This window comes from Coffea eugenioides, chromosome 2 (genome assembly GCF_003713205.1).
Source record: "Coffea eugenioides isolate CCC68of chromosome 2, Ceug_1.0, whole genome shotgun sequence".
In the NCBI taxonomy this organism is placed as follows: Eukaryota; Viridiplantae; Streptophyta; class Magnoliopsida; order Gentianales; family Rubiaceae; genus Coffea; species Coffea eugenioides.
The window spans coordinates 52724058-52744036 of NC_040036.1; the positions used below are offsets into that span (position 1 = coordinate 52724058).

Sequence of the window (19979 nt, forward strand, 5' to 3'; positions counted from 1 at the left end):
AACGGAGCATGATTCATGTTACAGAAATAATTAATTGATGCAAAATCGAAGGGGAAAAAAAATAAAAGAATGTGTATTTTCAAATGATGAAGTGACAGGAAAAGATGTTCAGGTGGCAGTGAGAACAGTGGATCGGCAAAGAGGACAAGAATTGTGATCGGAGAGCCACTGAGCTATACAAGATGAATGGAAGACGTGCCCACATGGAACTTTTTTACCCCCAACGCCGGACTCGAAAACTTCCATGCAAATTATGCAGTCTCCAACTGCTTCCACCATCGGCATTTCACTCAGTTGATTCTGGTTCAAAGTCTTGGCTTCAAACAACTTTGTCTGGATATAGTTCTCCTCTATAGTTGTCATGGACAGAGCCATCTCCAGATCAAACATTCCTTCCATTGGCTTCAAACAACTTTGTCTGGTTATAGTCCATTTGACCCTGTTGAATTCAACGGCAAAGTTTACGTCCCTGGCCAGATTTAATAAATTTCTCATGTTCCTGATTTTGTCACAGTTTCCTTCATTAACCGAGCGGACAGTAATTGAATTATGCTGTCTTGGGAATGCAGGCAAACAATTGCTACTGTAGTGGGGCAAATTTCCCAGTAGCCACATGTCAGTTCGGACAGGATGACCAGTCAGCTCGGCCGACCAATCTACGAATATCAGGTGTTAGCCCGGATGCTGTGATATGGCAGTTCGGGCAGGGCAGCTCAGAGTAGAGGGAGTTCAACTCGGCCGTAGCCGCCGCCTCTCCATGAACTGGGCCTTATAGGCCGCCGCCTCCGGATCTTTAGAGGTAGTCATACGAAACCCTAGAAGGATTCCGAACCCTAAGGAGACTTTGACTCCTATATGGAAACTACTACCCGCTAAGCCTATATATACAGCGTCACAAGACGATACAAGGTACGCCATCTACAGTACTCTCTACTGTTGCTCTACTCTTGAGCTCTACTGACTTGACCGTCGGAGCTATTCCGGGGACCCTAGTCCCGCCGTCTCTCTTTCTTCGTAAGGTACCCTGCTCAGCCTTCCCCGTCAGCTTGGCAGCTCCCGGCCAGCTCGGCTTGTAGCAGCTCAGCTCGGACTGCGTTCTTGGCCGTCGCATCAATTGGCGTCGTCTGTGGGAACACGTAAATTCTCCTCTAGCGAATCATGCCAAGGACTAGGTCTCAGAGGAACGTTGACGGATCCAAGGGGAATGAGCGAAGCGGCCCTCAGAACTCCCCTCGGGGTCCGACTCATGGAGACGAGGGGATGGGACTCTCACGAATCCTGCCTGAGCAGCTGGTTCAGACGGTGGCAGAAATCCTACCTACCTTCGAGGCTATCATGGACTACCTCAAGGGGCAGACAGGAGGTCATCATGACCAGGAGCCTAAGGTCCAAGGGGTAGAAGGTGTTGGACTGTCAGAATCCAGAGCCGGGAGTCCAAATCCCCGGCCTAAGCGGATGCGCAAGGAGCTCACACTTGAACAGGTCGAGGTCGTGGAGCCCTCCCACAAGCACTCCCGAACTGAGCACTCGGAGCCCTTCCGGAGGTTCTCAAGGGGAGAGCTCTCCCCGCGGAGAAAGCAGCTCCAGGTGCAGGACGAGCTGGACCTGCTGTTGGACCCTGAGGCGGACAGGTACATTGCTTCTCCCTTCGTGCCCGATATTGAGGATTATCCGTTGCCCGCAAAGTTCAAAATACCGAGCATGCAATCTTACGATGCAACCACGGATCCGGAGGACCACCTGTTCGCATTTATGACGCAAATGCGTCTACAAACGGCCGCGGACGCGGTCAGATGCAAGACCTTTCCAATGTTCCTGGAGGGAAAGACACGTCAATGGTTCCAGGGGCTTCCCTCCAGGTCTATCCGATCCTTTGCCCAGCTCGCGCGGCTATTCGCAGCACAGTTCGTATCGCCGCGAGCCTTCTCCAAAAGCACCGCTCACCTGATGACCATCCAGCAGAAGCCTGAGGAGTCCTGCGCCAGTACATGGTACGCTTCAATAACGAGTCCTCAGGTCCATGATTGGGATGACAAGTGGTCATGGCTGCATTCATCAATGGGTTGCGTAACAGAATCTTTACACGAGCTCGTGAAAGACCTCCCAAAGTCGGTTCGGGAGATGCTGGACCGAGCTCACGAGAAGACCAATACTAAGAAGGCCAATCGCCTGAAGAGCGCGCAGGAAAGACTGAGGGATGATAAGCGCAGGAGGAACTCTGACCAGATAGACACGCGGCACGGCCAGGGACGGAAGAATGTCTATGACCGCCAGCTTAGGAGTCGGCTCATGGGGGGAGATAAATCCTGGACTGCCCTCACCGCGCCGCGAGTTCGGGTCCTTGCTGTGATGGAACAGGAAGGGCTCTCCCGACCTCCTCGACCCTTGGTCGGGGACAAGAGCCGGCGGGATCAGGGTTTGTATTGTGCGTATCACCGGGATGTGGGACACGATACGGAGGATTGCCGTCATCTCAAAAAAGACATTGAAAAACTGATCAAACGGGACCACCTTAGGCAGTTCATACGTGATGAGCGAACTAAACAGCACCGGGGGAGGCCCAAACCAGAGCACCCGAGCTATCCCCGAGACCGACCTCAGGTGAACCTTGGCCGAACTCCCGAACAGGAAGCTCAGAATCTGGCCGGGGTGATCAATACTATTGCAGGAGGACCGGCTGGAGGGGATAGTCATACAGTTCGGCGTCACAACCGCCCTCCTCCCAGTGGAGAAAGTTCGAGCAAGCGATTAAAGATGTACGAGGAAATCATTTATGGACCTGAAGATGTAGTCCCTCTGGCCTCTAACAACCATGAAGCCATCGTGATAGAAATCATCACCTGCAACTACAAGGTAAAGAAGGTATACATTGACAATGGTAGTGCCATCGATGTGCTGTACTACAAGACTTTTAAAGAGCTGCAACTGGAGGACAGACAGCTCGTCTCGGTCCGAACTCCGTTGATCGGCTTTGCTGGCCCCTTGGTAAGGCCGGAGGGAATGATAACCCTCATGATCACGGTAGGAGCGTCACCAAAGCGCCGAACTGTTCCAGTAAACTTCGCTGTGGTAAAGGAGCCCTCGTCATACAACATGATCCTGGGGCGGCCTATCCTGAACGTCCTCCGAGCTGTCTGCTCCACCTTGCACCTTAGTATGAAGTTTCCTACCTCTGCGGGGGTAGCGGAAGTGCTTGGAGACCCAGAGGTGGTTAGAGCCTGCTATATTATAACTTTCAAGGGCAAGGAGAAATTGGTTGCTTAGACAGCTTGTTTGGAGCCCTAGGAACCCATGGAGAAATGAGAGAGACTAGAGACGGATGAGGGACTGGCCGACCTGCCGGTCTGCTCGGAGCGACCTGAGCGCACGGTTAGGGTCGGCACCTGCCTAAGTGAATCGATCCGGAACCAGCTGGAAACCCTTTTAGAAGAATACGCGGAGATCTTTGCTTGGAGTGCTGACGACATGCCCGGGATCCCAGCCGGACTAGCAGTTCACAGACTACACGTGGATCCCAACGCCCGACCTATAAAGCAGAAAAAGAGGAACTTTGCGCCAGAGCGAAATGAGGTCGTCAAAAATGAGGTAGGAAAGCTGTTGGAGACTAAGATCGTGAAAGATCTACTACCCGACCTGGTTGGCTAATCCAGTGCTGGTCAAGAAGGAAGAAAGAGTTTGGAGGATGTACGTGGACTTCACTGACTTAAATAAGGCTTGCCCAAAGGACTGCTACCCCCTCTCGCGGATTCAACCTCGGGGTATGAAATCTTTTATTTTTTGGACGCTTTCAAAAGGTATCACCAAATAGCTCTGGACGAGGAGGATCAGGAGAAGATCTCGTTTATCACTGAGAATGGCACCTATTGTTATGTTACCATGCCGTTTGTGTTGAAGAATGCGGGCGTGATCTATCAGAGGCTGGTCAATAAACTGTTTAAGGATCAGATCGGTCGAAATATGGAGGTCTACGTGGATGACATGTTGGTGAAGAGCCGAACTCAGGAACAGTTCATTACGGATCTTAGGGAAATCTTCGATGTTCTTCGGAGCTCGCGGATGCGGCTAAACCCCAAGCTCTTGCCCCTTCTTCGGAGCTCGCGGATGCGGCTAAATCCCAAGAAGTGTACATGTTAGGCCCATTCCCCCGAGCTCCAGGAGGTTATGAGCATCTGGTGGTGGCTATTGACTACTTCACTAAATGGGTAGAGGCCGAGCCACTCAATACGATCAATAGCAGGTCGATCCAGAAATTTCTTTGAAAAAGCATAGTCTGCCGATTTGGCATACCCCGGGTCCTAATCTCGGATAATGGCCGACAGTTCGCAGACAGTTCCCTCCGAGAGTGGTGCTCCGAACTCGGCATCCAGCAGCACTTTACTTCCGTGGGGCACCCGCAAACTAATTGACAGGTCGAGAGTGTTAACAGAACTATCCTGCACGGTTTGAAGACGAGAATAGAGTCAGCTCGGACAGGGTGGCTGGATGAGCTGCCCACTATACTGTGGGCTTACTGGACTACATCTCGGACGGTCACCCAGGAAACCCCATTTGTCCTAACATATGGAACCGAAGCAGTAATCCCAGCTGAAATTGGAGTGCCCTCAAGCAGGGTGCAATATTTTGTGGTCCAGAATAACGAGGAGGAGATGCGACTCAACCTAGACCTGCTCGAGTGTCGTAGGGAAGAAGCGTGTATAAGAATGGCCAAGTACAAGGGACAGGTTGCGCGGTACTATAACGCTAGAGTGAGACACCTCTCCTTCAAAGTAGGGGACCTGGTATTGCACAGAAACTCCGTGAGCCGAGCTAGGGGCACGGGCAAGTTACACCCAAACTGGGAGGGCCCCTACGTGGTGAAGGAAGCTGATCGTGCGGGGTACTGTAAGCTAGCTCATCCCAATGGGGACGAAGTTCAGCGCACCTGGCACAGTTCAAATTTAAGGCTCTTTCGCTAGAGTTCTGTCCGAGCTGAAAAGGAGGAGCTTGTAAGTTTCACGTAAAAGAGGTCAGCTGGGTAGGTAGTTAGCTCAGTATGTCGTTAGTTCGATACTTGGGAGCATAAGAATGTATTTCAGATTCTGTGAAGAAATAAAGAATTTTTACTAAGTGTTGGGTAAAAGATCATCTAGTCCATTTCAAAGAGATATGTACATAATGAAGGCCATACAAAAATGAGCAGGCCAGCTCGGTTCCTACCCCAACCTAGTTCCTACCTGGATCTACACTAAAGTGCTCCCTAGTTTTTCCCCTGCTGCTCCTGCTCTGGCTCAGGGGAGGTCGCTGGCAGGGAGGGGTCTGCCACCAGCGCGGCTAGGTCACGTCCATGATCATAACCCTCCACGAGCCTGTCAATCTGATGAACTGCCTAGGGGTTATACTCAGACCACTTGCTCAGGTCGAACCCAGGCAGGTTTAGCGATTGCACATCGTTCATGGCCTGAGTATATCCGATCTGGAGAATAGGCCCGTTGAGGATGGCCAGGTCCTTCATGAAATCCTCAAACTTTTTGAAGTCCTTGACCCCTAGCTGGTGACCCTCCTCGCGAGCTGCTTCGATCTGGCCCGGCAGCTCCGTGGTCAGCTCCGCTTCGATTTCTTCCGCTCCGTTTCCAGCTCCGTGGTCAGCTCGACCGTTTTCTTCTTTTCCAACTCGCAAGCGGCCTGAGACTCGACGAGCTGCTTCTTTACTGACTCCAGCTCTGCCTCAGCCGTCTCAAGCTGACTGGACAGCCTCTCATTGGCGGCATCAGCTTGGGAGAGATTCTCTCCCATATTCTCGTACCGTTGTGCCAGCTCGACCCTAGCGACATTAAGGTGTAGATCAAACATAGGATAAGAAGCCAACGAGGTAAGAAAATTTCATGGAGGTAGAACTAGCCAAGGAGTTACCTGATCTGTGCTTAGGTAATAGTGCTCCAGCAGCTCAGAGTTGGACGCAAGTTGAATGAAGAGGTGATCGCGTGGGAGTACCCTGCCTCTGACGAGCTCCCGAGCTGCTTCTGGGAATTGAGCTCTGTCATTCACCGACAGCCCCTACTTAGGGCAGAAGTGTAGGGGGTGCGGGTGTGAGCTCAGTTCGGTAGGAGGCTTTACAGGAATCACGTTCCTCATACGCCACATAGCTGGAGGCGACTCTGATGAAACTTGCTGCTCGGCGGTGTTCACCCCATAGTGAGGGGCGAGGGCAGCTGTTGGCCCCTCCTGGGGGTGAGGGGAAGTCACCTCAGTCCGGGCCTTCTTGGCCACCGTCTTCTTCCTCTTCTTCTTGGGCTCCTCCCCAGGGGATGACTGAGCTGCAGCCTGGGGAATGGGCACTGGTGGCGGAGGTGGAGCAGCGCTGCCAGGTGCAGTGGAGGGCGCCGGAGCAGGTGCGCTCGAGCTGCCAGTTCCCCCAATATTCAGCAGCTGGAAAAATCTCTTCATTACAAGACAAAGAAGAGGCGTCAGCACCAACAATGTAGTTGGCCTTGTAAAAGAAAAAGAGAAAGGGAACATGAGATCAAGAATTTACAAGTTGTCGGCTCCTCGGGGGTGAGAGGTCGGAGATCGGGGGCAGGATCATTCACCTCTACTCGAATCAGTCCCGCCGACCAGAGTTGGGCATTGTTAAATTCCTTCACCTTCAGCCGAGTTCCCGAGCTGACCAGGCGGTCCAGCTCGGCCGCTGGCAGAGGCGAGGGAATTGGGTCGGATACCTGGGTCTCCTCCCTCCAGGTTAGGGGAGGAAAGCCCGTGTTCTTCACGAAGAAGAACTGAGCCTTCCAGCCTTTAATGGAGAAAGGGACTTGCGTGAATAGTTTGATCCAGAAATTTCTTTGGAAAAGTATAGTCTGCCGATTTGGCATACCCCGAGTCCTAGTCTCGGATAATGGCCGACAGTTCGCAGACAGTTCCCTCCGGGAGTGGTGCTCCGAGCTCGACATCCAGCAGCACTTTACTTCCGTGGGGCACTCGCAAGCTAATGGACAGGTCGAGAGTGTTAACAGAACTATCCTGCACGGTCAGAAGGAGGCACTACTCTCGGATGAACTCACTAAGCGTGGAGCGAGCTGATGAAGTTTTGGAAGAAGAAGAAATGAGAAAGGAAGCGTGAAAATGACGTTTGGTGGGGCTTATTTATAGGCCACCAGGGCAGGAAGACGAAGGGTCCCGAATTGAAATTTCAAATTTATTGCTAGGAAACTGTCATCTTGGGAGACGGTTGAGCTGACAACCGCCATTGTGAAAGGACGTGACCCTTGAAATGACGGTTACGACAGCAGACGTGGTATTTACTCGGACCAGGGACGTGTCCGGGGAATCGTGGGTCCCACGCCAAGCCCACTTGACGCTTCGTGGTTTGGTCCAGACCCATGCGACCTCACGATGACTCTGGACTCAAAGGGGGGCTAGTGTAGTGGGGCAAATTTTCCAGTAGCCACGTGTCAGTTCGGACAGGATGACCAGTCAGCTCGGCCGACCAATCTACGAATATCATGTGTCAGTCCGGATGCTGTGATATGGCAGTTCGGGCAGGGCAGCTCGGAGTAGAGGGAGTTCAGCTCAGCCGTAGCCGCCGCCTCTCCATGAACTGGGTCTTATGGGCCGTCACCTCCGGAGCTTTAGGGGTAGTCATACAAAACCCTAGAAGGATTCTGAATCCTAAGGAGACTTTGACTCCTATATGGAAACTACTACCCGCTAAACCTATATATACAGCGCCACAAGACGACACAAGGTACGCCATCTACAGTACTCTCTACTGTTGATCTACTCTTGAACTCTACTGACTTGACCGTCGGAGCTATTCCGGGGACCTTAATCCCGCCGTCTCTCTTTCTTCGCAGGGTATACTGCTCGGCCTTCCCCATCAGCTTGGCAGCTCCCGGCCAGCTCGGCTTGTAGCAGCTCAGCTCGGACTGCGTTCTTGGCCGTCGCATCAGCTACATATTTCCTGGATTTGGTTTTGGTTTGGTCATGTGTGGTGCAATTCGTGTTCATGATGATATGCTTCTGGCAGCATGTAAGTATTTGCATCTCAAGTTTTGCTGTCATGTGCGGTGCCGTTCGGAGATTTTCCTCTTAATTCTGCAATATCTTCATATTTCAGGTCTTGATATTTGCTTAAGTTAATTGTAGTGTAGTATGTGGATACGTTTAGTCTCTATATTGGAACAGCGGAAGCTTTGGCTAAGCAAGTTACAGACGAGCATTATGGACGGGGGATGATTTATCCTCCATTTGCAAATATCAGAAAAATCTCAACTCATATTGCTGCTGGTGTTGCTGCAAAAGCATATGAGCTCGGTGGGTGCTCTTTACATATTTTCCTATGCGGGTGCTCAAAGGCCCCTCATTTTTTATCTCTAAAACTCAAACGAGATTTATGCCTAAATGCTGTTAGCTTATTATGTAGGTGTGGCAACACAGCTTCCTCGACCTGCGAATCTGGTGAAGTTCGCTTAAAGCTGCATGTACACTCCAAACTACCGAAGTTACTGGTGATTTCTCAGTTTTGTCCTGCTGCTAGTGTGCCTTCATCCAATGGTTTGTCTTATGATGGAGGACTCGGGTATCACAGTGGTCTCTAATAAGCTGCGACGAAACGTATCTGTACGCTCTGCCACGTAATCAGCTTATTTGTTGTAAAAATATGACGCTTGCACTGGTATCTGTTTCTACAATTTATCTCACAATAAGCATGTTTCTCCTTGCTGTTGTGAGATCAATAAAGTATTTTCCAGAGTTTGGTTGCCCTTCAAATCGAATATTGTTGCTCCTTAATGAGTGCGGGAGAATTTTTTTTTTTTTGCATGGGAGCAACCAGTTGAGGAGATCCAGAAGTGCAAAGCACAGAAGTACTACGTAATTTCTAGTTAATGCAGGGGAATAGAGAAGGGTTTTCTTTTGGGACTGCAGAACTTGCATTTTGCATAACGCGGTTGATATGATTCTGGGACAAGCGAAAATGCCGGGGGGAAAAGGTATTATCATTTATTCTGTAGTCCGTACTTGGAGAAGGGAAGGGCTTTCTTTTTGCTCCTCGAAACTTGCATTTTGGATAAATAAATCCCGGAGGAAGGACAACATGACTGATTGGCCTAGGCCTCGGAGAAGTGTATCCGCAAGTGAGTCGTCATTTTTGTTTAGTTTGTGCATTTTTTTTTTATAGTCGTAGAAGTATTTAGTTGTTCATAGGGTATCTATATCTATATCTATATGTATTGTCGAAGGGGTATTTAGTAGAGACCCTCTTAATGACTTCCAAACTTCTCATTCTTTTTTCTAAATTTTTGTATTTATTTTAATATATAAAAAGTAGTGGATTATAACCAATCCTATCACAAATCAAATTTAAAATTTAAAACATTCTCACTGTCTACTTCATAAACCATTTATAGTTTGTTATTTATACTTTAAATCTTTTTTACTCTTTAATTAAAGACAAATGCTTATTCGTATGCTATTTTAATACAATGTTACATTTTTATAATTAAGAAATATTTGTCACCATACTAACCCTATAACCACCCCTACAAATGAGCTTTGCAAATTACAATCATGTTTCAAAAAAATCACAAATGTGCAACTAAATGTAAAGTTGATGGGGTAAAGTGTAGTTAAATGTAAAGTTAAGGGGGCTTACTATATTTAACCCTAAAAAAAATCACAAAAACGGAACAAGTAGTGAGTTATAGATTTTTGTATTTATTTTAATACATAAAAAGTAGTGGTTTATAACCAACCCTATCACCAGTCAAATTTAAAATTTAAAACTTTCCCATAATTTATTCTATAAACCGTTTATAGTTTGTTGTTTATATTTTAAATCCATTTTACTCCGTAATTAAAGACAAATGCTCATTCACATGCTATTTTAATACAATTTTAATTCGAAAGCATACAACATGATCAAGAAACAATAGAACCAATTAGGACTAGATTTTGACCTCAAAAAAAAAAATTAGAACTAGATGCCACTGGCACGTTGCCGTAACTTGCATTGTCAATTAGGACTATTTAGCGCTTTTTTCTTTTGCAAGGAGTTAGAATACTGTAAAGCTTATTTAGGCAAACTTTGCCTCATCGGTGATTTGAGTACCAAGTTATTGAATATACTATAAATCCTATAATATCAGTCTGCTACAAAAAATAATTATTTTACTAGCATGTGTTATTTGCGTACAAAATTTCAGAGGTAAATCAAATACTTTTATTTATACTTTATATAATTTGAATAGTTTTTTAGCGAATATAACCATATTATGCAAGACCATCACTTTGTGCAATTGGACCTAGCAAATTGTACATCAATCACAATTTATATTTTGCTGGATACCTGCGCAGTTGGTGAGTTCTGTCAGTAACACTACATCAACCTTCTAATGTTGTTTCACACTCTTATCAACATGTATTACAAAAAATTGTAGGTTTGAAACTGATACATGTGCTTGATAGGTTACAATTTTATCATTTATTTTATTATTAATTTTTCCTATTACCTGACCTGATGTGAATTAATTATTAGATTCTACTCACTTTTCGTAATTTACATTTATTTCAGGGAGTAGAACAAAAATATCACAATCAAGGCCAATTTGACAGTTATCAAGAAAGAGTTCAAATAGCAGGCAATCAAGGGCATTCTTGGAACTAAGAGCTGCTTGACCATTTTGGTAATTTTGATCGAAGACAACAACTAGAAAAAGGGAAGAGAAAGCAAACCTCGAGAGTCTTCTTCCTCTCGTGCAGCGGACGCCGCACAGTAGCAGTGGGTTACTTAGATAGGATTTAGAATTAGAATTGCAGGGGAGCACTAGGATAGATTAGCTTTTCTTTTGACCGTTTGGTCTCCTTCGTCTTGTAGTGGAGAGCTTTTGACTTTTCCTTTGAGTCTTTTGTGGTTGCCTCCTACGTGAGTCAGGAGCATGGAAGATTAAATCATCCTTTGCAACTTTACTTTGCTTTATTCCTTCAATTGAATTGAAGTTTCCTAAATTTCTAGACTATGGCCGCGACTGATGCTTTGATTTTGCATGGGTTTTCCTCATCAGCAATGAGCTAAACCCCTTTGTCTAGTCAAGGGACAACGGATATTTTGGGTCGCCTAAAACTGTGAGATCGATTTAATTTTATCTTTTTCTTTTATTTATTGGTATTTGCATATTCTCTGGTTGCAGTGCTTATGGTTGTTTAATTAATTGATTGTCTTGGATCCGGATAATTAGTTAATTTAATAATCTATTGTCAATTGAGGTATTAAATCCGTAATTATTTAATTACCTCAAAATAGTGACAACTGGCATGATTAGATTTGTGTCAGGGGAATACGCGGGCTAATCTAAAATAACCCTGGTAGTGCGTTATTTGGTTAGAATAGAACTCCTCTAATACGTAAGGCAATTGAAAAATTAAATCTTATGGGCGTACCTATGATTATTTCTCAATTAGAGCAGTGATTAACGGGCGTACCTTAATCACCGACACAGTAAGAAGGGGTTGACTGTCATCGCTTGTTTGGCAGTTATAACCTATTTATTGGTAAATAATTGAAATTGCCTTTGTTTCGATGATCAATTAGGTGAACCATTACTGAAGTTATTTCTTGGCTAGATCTTTAATTATCACTCATTTGATTTTAGTAATTTGTTATTTAATTTTTAGTAGCTTTTTAGATTTTAGTTGAATTTCTTTGATTGTCACCTTCTGCACAAAAACACCCCCTTGTCACTGTGAATTTGAAAAGAAATAATTACTCCCAATCCCTGTGGATTCGACCCTGCTTACCACTATCTACAGAAATTAACTTTAACTGAGCAGGTTTTTATTATTGCACAGGCTGACAACCTGTCAGTGCTCGAAAGTTAGTTATGTGGTTGAGATCAAGCAATTTTACAACATCACAAGCATTGTTGATAGCAAATTCAAAGAGAATATGGATATCCGAATATACAATCATGCATACGGTAAACTTACTCTATTTAATTTAATTACTGCACAAAATTTTTAAATTTATAATCATAATTTATACATTATTTCATTCTTAATAGGTTAAATATTTTCGAATACTTACTTACATTTAGAGTATTAACATAGAAAACATGTTTTATGTGCTATGCAAAAATTGTGAACAATTATGTGAAGGTCATTTTTCAAAAATAGTATGTATGCATTGTAATAACGTAGTCGACACTGTTGTTAGGTAATTAATTTCATGTACCTTTAATTTCAACAAATTTTTCTATATTGTATATAACATTTTATTTGTCAAACATGTACAATGTTAACATACAAATCAAATATTTCAGTGGTATTATTCATCTTAATCTACAGGACAGACATGCATGATTCGTATTTGGTTGTGATGCTTCTTATCTCAGAGAATTACAAAGGAAGATAAAATTTCTTGATATACGTTTATTTTTTATAATGCTATTTATAAACTATGTAAAAAAAATACATTAATTCTGAATTTTGCACGTACTTAATTCTTAGGACAATGGTGATAAGTTGTTTAACCAATGAATCAATTCATGCAAAAATCATGCATTTTCATTTGTAGTACGCATTCCACAAAATTCAATAGAATTAATTAAATAATCAATTTTGACTTTCGTACTAAAAATTGATTGATGTGAAAAGTGTTCGCACTTTCATGCAAAATTATCAAATCGAATGCATAATATCTGTAAATATTTCATTTTAACAACATTTAATTACATTCATTTTTATTCATATATCATTCATTTTCTAATATAAATTTCTATTATTTTTTCAGGATCTATCTTCTGAAAAAAGGTAATTTTTGAATAATATGCACATTCTATAATATTTCAAACTATTGTTAGACAGATATTATATTTTAATTGTGTTGTTACAATTTTTAACCTTTTTTAATCACCTTTTTATTTTCATTTTTTCAATAATGTCAGCACCGTGCGTAGCACGGGTATTCACACTAGTACTCTATATAATTTGAATAATTTTTTAGTGAATATAACCATACTATGCAAGACCATCACTTTGTACAATTGGACATAGCAAATTGTACATCAATCACAATTTATATTTTGTTCGATACCTACACAGTTGGTGAGTTCCATCAGTAACACTACATCAAAGTTCTAATGTTATTTCATACTCTTATCAACATGTATTTCAAAAAATTGTAGGTTTGAAAATGATACATATACTCGAAAGTTAGTTACGTGGTTAAGGTGAAACAATTTTACAACATCACAAGCATTGTTGATAGCAAATTCAAAGAAAATATGAATATCCGAATATACAATCATGCATACGGTAAACTTACTGTATTTAATTTAATTACTGCACAAATTTTTTAAATTTATAATCATAACCTATACATTCTTTCATTATTAATAGGTTAAATATTTTTGAATACTTGCTTACATTCAGAGCATTAACATAGAAAACATGTTTTATGTGCTATACAAAAATTGTGGACAATTATGTGAATGTTATTTTTCAAAAATAGTGTGTATGCATTGTAATGACGTGGTCGACACTGTTGTTAGGTAATTAATTTCATGTACCTTTAATTTCAACAAATTTTTCTGTATTGTATATAACATTTGATTTGTCAAACATGTACAATGTTAACATACAAATCAAAAATTTCAGTAGTATCATGCATCTTAATCTACAGGACAGACATGCATGATTCGTATTTGGTTGTGATGCTCCTTATCTCAGAGAATTACAAAGGAAGATAGAATTTCTCGATATATGTTTATTTTTTATAATGCTATTTATAAACTATGTAAAAAAAATACACTAATTTTGAATTTCGCACGTACTTAATTTTCAAGACAATAGTGATAGGCTATTCAACCAATGAATTAATTCTTGCGAAGATCGTGCATTTTCATTTCTAGTACGCATTCCACAAAATTCAACAGAATTAATTAAATCACCAATTTTGACTTTCGTACTAAAAGTTGATTGATGTTAAGAGTGATCGCACCTTCATACAAGATTATCAAATCGAATGCATAATATCTGTAAATATTTCATTTTAACAACATTTAATTACATTCATTTTTATTCATTATCATTCATTTTCTAATATAAATTTTTATTATTTTTTCAGGATCTATCTTCCGAAAAAAGGTAATTTTTGAATAATATGCACATTCTATAATATTTCAAACTATTGTTAGACAGATATTATATTTTAATTGTGTTGGTACAATTTTTTAACCTTTTTTAATTCACCCTTTTATTTTCATTTTTTCAATAATGTCAACACCGTGCGTAGCACGGATATTCACACTAGTTTTATAGTATTCATGAGTACATTCAAATTATATTTAACTTATTATGTCAATAAATACACTTAGATACTTTCTAAAATAAACTTCTACTTTTACCACAAAAAAAAGAGAAAAAAACGGAGCCTGCCACCCGCAAAAAAAAAAAAAAAAAAAAAAAAAAAAAAAAAAAACCAACTGATAGAATGTTTATCCACCATCCGTTACATGAAACAACTGATGCCTTGCCAATCAAGGGTCGAACTATCCTAGGAGCTCAGATCAACATGCGTATCTTCATATCTCTGCATCAAGTAAGCTCCACATGTGACGGGTGGGTACCTGAATACAGCTACAATAAATCAATGGCACAATGACACCATTACATCTGGCCAAAACATACAAAGGTTTTCCGCTGATCCACCTTGGATGTTAGAGGTCAAACTAAATTTACTAACTAAACAGCTTGGCATCTACTATTACCGATTCCAAGAGCGATTTTGACGAAAAAAAAAAAACCTTGTAATTGAGAATTAACGACCAAACCTTTCACGTACGTGAACATTGCAACCAATAGCAGATCTCTTCTGGGCAAAACAACTAAAAGAAGGATAACAATGACCTACAAAATCCCATATCATGTATCTAAATGCAATACATACTTCGGAGGATCATCCTCTGAGTGGCAGGTTGGCAAGCATTTGACATCACAATTGAAACTGGGCAGCACGAAGAAAGCAATCTGCCCACCATCACAGAGAGAAGAAATTAGCAAGGCACTGATCGCTGCTTACAGAACTAAATTTCTCATGGAGAAATCAGCTGAGCTTGTAATGTCCACTGTATCTGTAAAGCTATGGCTTGAGAAAGATTTAACTATTTAGAACTACGTCTGAAACTTTCCTTGTGCTAATATATCGGACGCAGACACTGTTTAAGATGAGGATCTCATTCCAACAAAACATTGCTGTTACAGAACATAAGGAGGTTCAGAAAGCCTTACAGAATATCTTTCTTGACCGCCAACCAAGACTCGATGTAGTGTTGACCTGAAATTATCCCCACAACAGAACAATTTCAACATCACGGAGATGAAAGTTCGGTAAATTGGATATTCAATTATTTTATCTCCAAGAAACCATAAATTCCAGGCCCTCAACTATAAATTTTCAGGTTTCCTCAATTATCAAACTTCATAATCCAACCAGTGAATATGGATGACTGCTTTAACGAAGAGTTTGTAACTTCAGACATCAGTGATTGTTTTTCTTACACCGAAACCACCATAAAGATAATTAGGTTCAATGTGTGCTAGAACATGAGAACTCCTTGACTGAAACAGCTGTCTAATTAAAAACTGAATGCTTCTAGAAAAGACTGGTAAAATATGGGAACTCCTTGTCTGTGTTTGACATCAATTATTGGTGCATAATTTGTGTTAAAACACAGATAAGAAAAATGCAGTTGCAATAGCTCAAGATCCATTCTCATTTTTTCAGGAGGGGGAAAAAAGGATTACTGTGCTTAGTAGAAACTCATAATTACCTGAAAGAACAATTGCTCCAGCGCTCCAGTAAATCTCCAAGATTCACAATAAATGCTCTGCATACCGTGCATCAACTATTTATTTGCAGCCATCATAGAATGCAGCATGATACTTATCATTGGGACTAATCTATAACAGTTATGCTGCAACAATAATTTAACAAGAAGTCCTCAAATAAAAATAAGAATGGCAGAATGCCAAGAGCATAACCATAAGAAAGTTCTTTAGGTTAATGACCTATACTAATTCATGAGCTGAAGACTTTATGATCTATGGAGTGACAGCATAATATCATTTTTTAATTTTTTTTGAATATATGTATGATGAAATGTCCAAACACACCAAACAAGAAATCAGGAACAGAAAATTCGTTTCTACTTAAGAGAAACTGATCGTTGAGAGAAAAAGGCCTTACCCTTTTACTGGTGACACGTATTCCCAAATCTGAGGCTCAACATGCTTGTCCTTGCATATCTGCAATGGAACAGCAGGTTCATGGTCCCACTCAAGAATAATTATGGGATCATTCCTAAGCAATCTAATTCCAACGTTTGTGTATACCTGAAGACCAGTGACATCATCTGTGGCTAACAAGGTAAGCAAGCCAAAGTCACTGTGGGCACCTGCACCATATATTCCTCTCTCTGGTTCAGAGATTTTACCTGAAATTAATCAAGCTCATGTCAGCTTATAAATACAGCCTTCTTTAGGAAACTGTCCACAACCTGACCTTCATAATGTAGCAGCCGCAAAGTTGCAATAGGATTGCCTAGCATTTCTGATTGATCAAAAAAGTTTCCATCCAGGTCAAGTGCTAGGGCTATAATTCTAGCAACTGCCCTTGCAACCTCACTGAACGCAAGAATAAAGATAGAGAGGATGTCAGTATCAAACAAACTGTAAAAGCAGTCTGCAAGATGTAGAGCTAAATGTAGGAAGATTTGGAAAGAACTGCTGAAAGTACATCACAAGATAATAATCAAGAACCTTTCAAATTTGGCAATAGAAAAGATGCAGAACCAGACAATGACTTCAGTTTCATTTCAACATCATTGACTAGTATTGTACCTTGGAACAAGATAAGCCTTTCCAAAATGAAAAGCACCAATATTTCAATGGTCAAATGATGAACAAAATGATAGGTTCTCGCTTGAGAAATGTGGTGATCATTGTTTAATTACCTGATAATTAAACACAGAATTCCATTCTTCAAACTAGGAAGAATTAACAGTGAATGTGTAGATTCAAGCAAGTGCTTAAAGACATCATAGGCGAGTCAAAAGATTGTGTCTAAGTCTAATCAATTAATGTATTAGAAATGACAGAAAATACAAAAGCTATGTATTTGGACTTATTCAACACGATTTGATGACACATATTCATCAATAATGACTGTTCCGCTAAAAGAAATAATGATTTATCTGATTTTGTAAATATACAACCGCATGGGAGCAGAGATATAACATCTTATGCATCAGTGACATCGAAATAAGTAATTTAACCGGATGGCCAGCAATTTACAATCTAAGTGGCCCAACAACCAATTTCATCAGAATTTAACACATCAAATGTTGTTAAGGTGATGGAACTGCAAATTGGTTAAGAAAAAAATATACCCTTGCACGCAAAGATGATTAATCAATATGATTAACTAAATTGATCTGCTGCTTACTCATACAACAGCAAAGATGATTCAGGTCAGTACTTGACATTAAGTTACTTCTGCAGCACCGAGGAGTACAACCACATGCAAGAAAAATAGATAGTTTTTTCTGTTACATGATAGGCATCTCAATACTTACAGTGCTTCGCGGTGGTATCTCTCCATAGTTTCTCTCCATCCAGGCAAAATATCTTTACGGAAAAAAAAATTCCACTTTTAACCAAAAGATTTGCAAGATTTATGAAGCAAGATTGATGTTCAACATGTAACAATAATTGCGTAGCAAAGTTACCTGCTGTAGGCCACAAGTTTGGTCCATGAAGTGGTTTTTCGGCTTGAGGATCATCTTCTGGTACTTCCACACCAATGGAATATCCTTCTTTATAATCTCCTACAAGAACATCAGGGCGCAGAAATGCTTAGCTCAAATAAAAACACGAACTTAGTTCTGCTGCTCATTCTGGTAAGTAGCATGTACAAACATCACATAAGAGAACAGAGGATGCAGAAAGAAAAGGAGCATATAAACAACATAAAAGAGGCCTGATAAGTGACATTTGATAGCAATGCAAATATAGCCACAACCAGGAGTTGATATAGTCAACATGTAAGGCCGGAAAGTGTAGCTGAAAATGAAAATACTCTAAAGCGACAAGAGAATGAACTCCAACTATTCACTTGTATAATGCATTGGCTACACCTGTCCTTATATTCTGGTATTAACAACCATCGGATATAAAAATTAGGATAAACGCAATAGGTATGAGAAAACAAACCATGTATCTGGTTGGCAGGATCCAGATGCTGATCTAGAAGAGGAGTGTAACCACGGTTTTTTTCATTCCTGAGAAGCTTCATCTTTTCATCAAGTGGTAGACTAAAGAACCTTTTGCTTTGAGAAAAGACCTCATCCATAAATTCTGGGCTGATACCATGATTGACTACATAAAAAAATCCAGAGTCCAAGCAAGCCTAAATAAACGATAACATCGTTAGGAGTAAGTAACTCAACTCCCAGAATGATGCCAATCATTGGTAAGCACTGATATGGAGAGTGGAAACGGCTTTAGATAAAGGTGTATATTATTGTAAGAGTATTTGTGCAGGCAAGAACAGGTTATCCATGTATAGCTGCAATAACAAATTAATGCAGCACTAATCAATAAAAGTGATCATAGAATTGAGATGCAGAGTTTTACGTTACGTACTTACTGTATCTATTGCCAATCGTTCATTGGAAATACTATATACTAACTTAACAACTGAACAATTCATTACTTGCTAAGAAGTATTAGTCCCACTGTCTACTCATATATTCACTCCTTTAGTTCTTCAACCTTCAAAATAAATTACTCATCATCGGAAAAAACTGTAAATTTACCCCACAGATAGACCAAAGAATGCACAAAAATAAACTTAAATCGAACGATAGCAGGTGTTGTGGGGGGAATAAAGAAAGGAAAGGAAGAGGAGTGGAGTGCCGGCCGTCTGAGGAGAGAAGACAGATTTTGTATGTCGGGAATTGGGAGGTCTATAACAATTCAGTGCCGCCCCCATTGCAGATGCTGCCGAGAAGCTTTTGTCGTCGATGGTTTTTCAACTCTTATGGTCTTAAAGAAGCAAATATTAAGAACACCGAAAAAAGTGATGAGTCCGCCATATATATAAAAAAAAAAAAATCTGACAGGCGACTGGTTCAAGCAGTCGGTCCAATTTCTACCTCTTGACTTTGAGGTTAGAAATTGGAATTTTGCAGATAAGATAACACCGAAACAGGTCTCTTATCCGGATAACACCGACACATTTTTGTGCCACAAAAGTGTGCATGGACTCATTTAATTCTTTTGTGGATAAGTACCGATGCGTTTACGTGTTAAATTTTTTTTAGAAAAATGGAGATCAATTGAAAAAAGGCATATAAATACAAGAGAAGTTAATAACTACAAGTGCCTTCTTTATTCATACAATAGATTAAATATTATTTAGATATGCTAACAAAGTGTCCGTAAACACTTATTAGAAAAACCTAAGAATAAAAGAACTGTTTGGATTCATCAGTTTTTAAAAATTAATTTTTTATATACTATATAAATTTTTAAAAATATTCTAAAAAGTAGTCTAAATTTTTTTTTAATATTTAAAAAATATTTTAAAATAAATTCTAAATATTCTACTATTTTTAAATATTTCAAAATATACTCTAAAAACTCTGCTACAGTAAACCCAACAGAATTTCAAAAAACACCCTAAAAAAAAAACTAATCCAAATGGATAGAATCGTTAACCCCAGAAGGAGAAGAAATACGTCTTTAAACTATTACAACACAAATGCTTTAACGCAGCTTTGGATCCCATGTCTCGGTGCATTGCATATCTGCTGATAATAAGAGAAACAAAGGGGAAAAATGACAAACTCGAGGAATAGAAGGAAGTAAAGGACGTCTGCATCTTCCATTCCATATCTAATACAGGAGCATGAATATTCATAACAAATTGTAACGTCCAATTAATCCATATC

The 19979-nt window shown here is 40.9% G+C and overlaps 1 protein-coding gene across 3 annotated transcripts in view; it reads right to left on the reverse strand.

Annotated features, from left to right (window-relative positions):
- LOC113763212 (2-oxoglutarate-Fe(II) type oxidoreductase hxnY-like) overlaps positions 1-18454 on the reverse strand; it is a 31044-nt gene extending 12590 nt beyond the window's left edge. The window contains exons 1-10 of one of the 3 annotated variants that reach the window (XM_027306956.1): positions 18238-18454; positions 17754-17852; positions 17601-17652; positions 16529-16650; positions 16360-16460; positions 16214-16272; positions 15798-15854; positions 15256-15301; positions 14915-14994; positions 14452-14594 (exon numbers count right to left, since the gene is read on the reverse strand). In XM_027306956.1, coding sequence (XP_027162757.1) covers positions 14522-14594; positions 14915-14994; positions 15256-15301; positions 15798-15854; positions 16214-16272; positions 16360-16460; positions 16529-16650; positions 17601-17652; positions 17754-17852; positions 18238-18376 — 828 coding nt within the window. In that variant the 5' untranslated portion in view covers positions 18377-18454 and the 3' untranslated portion in view covers positions 14452-14521. Of the gene's footprint in view, positions 1-14343; positions 14595-14914; positions 14995-15255; positions 15302-15797; positions 15855-16213; positions 16273-16359; positions 16461-16528; positions 16651-17600; positions 17653-17753; positions 17853-18237 lie in introns of those variants that run through there. The other 2 variants (XM_027306957.1, XM_027306960.1) reach the window with 2 other exon arrangements.
- Positions 18455-19979: the final 1525 nt, after the last annotated feature.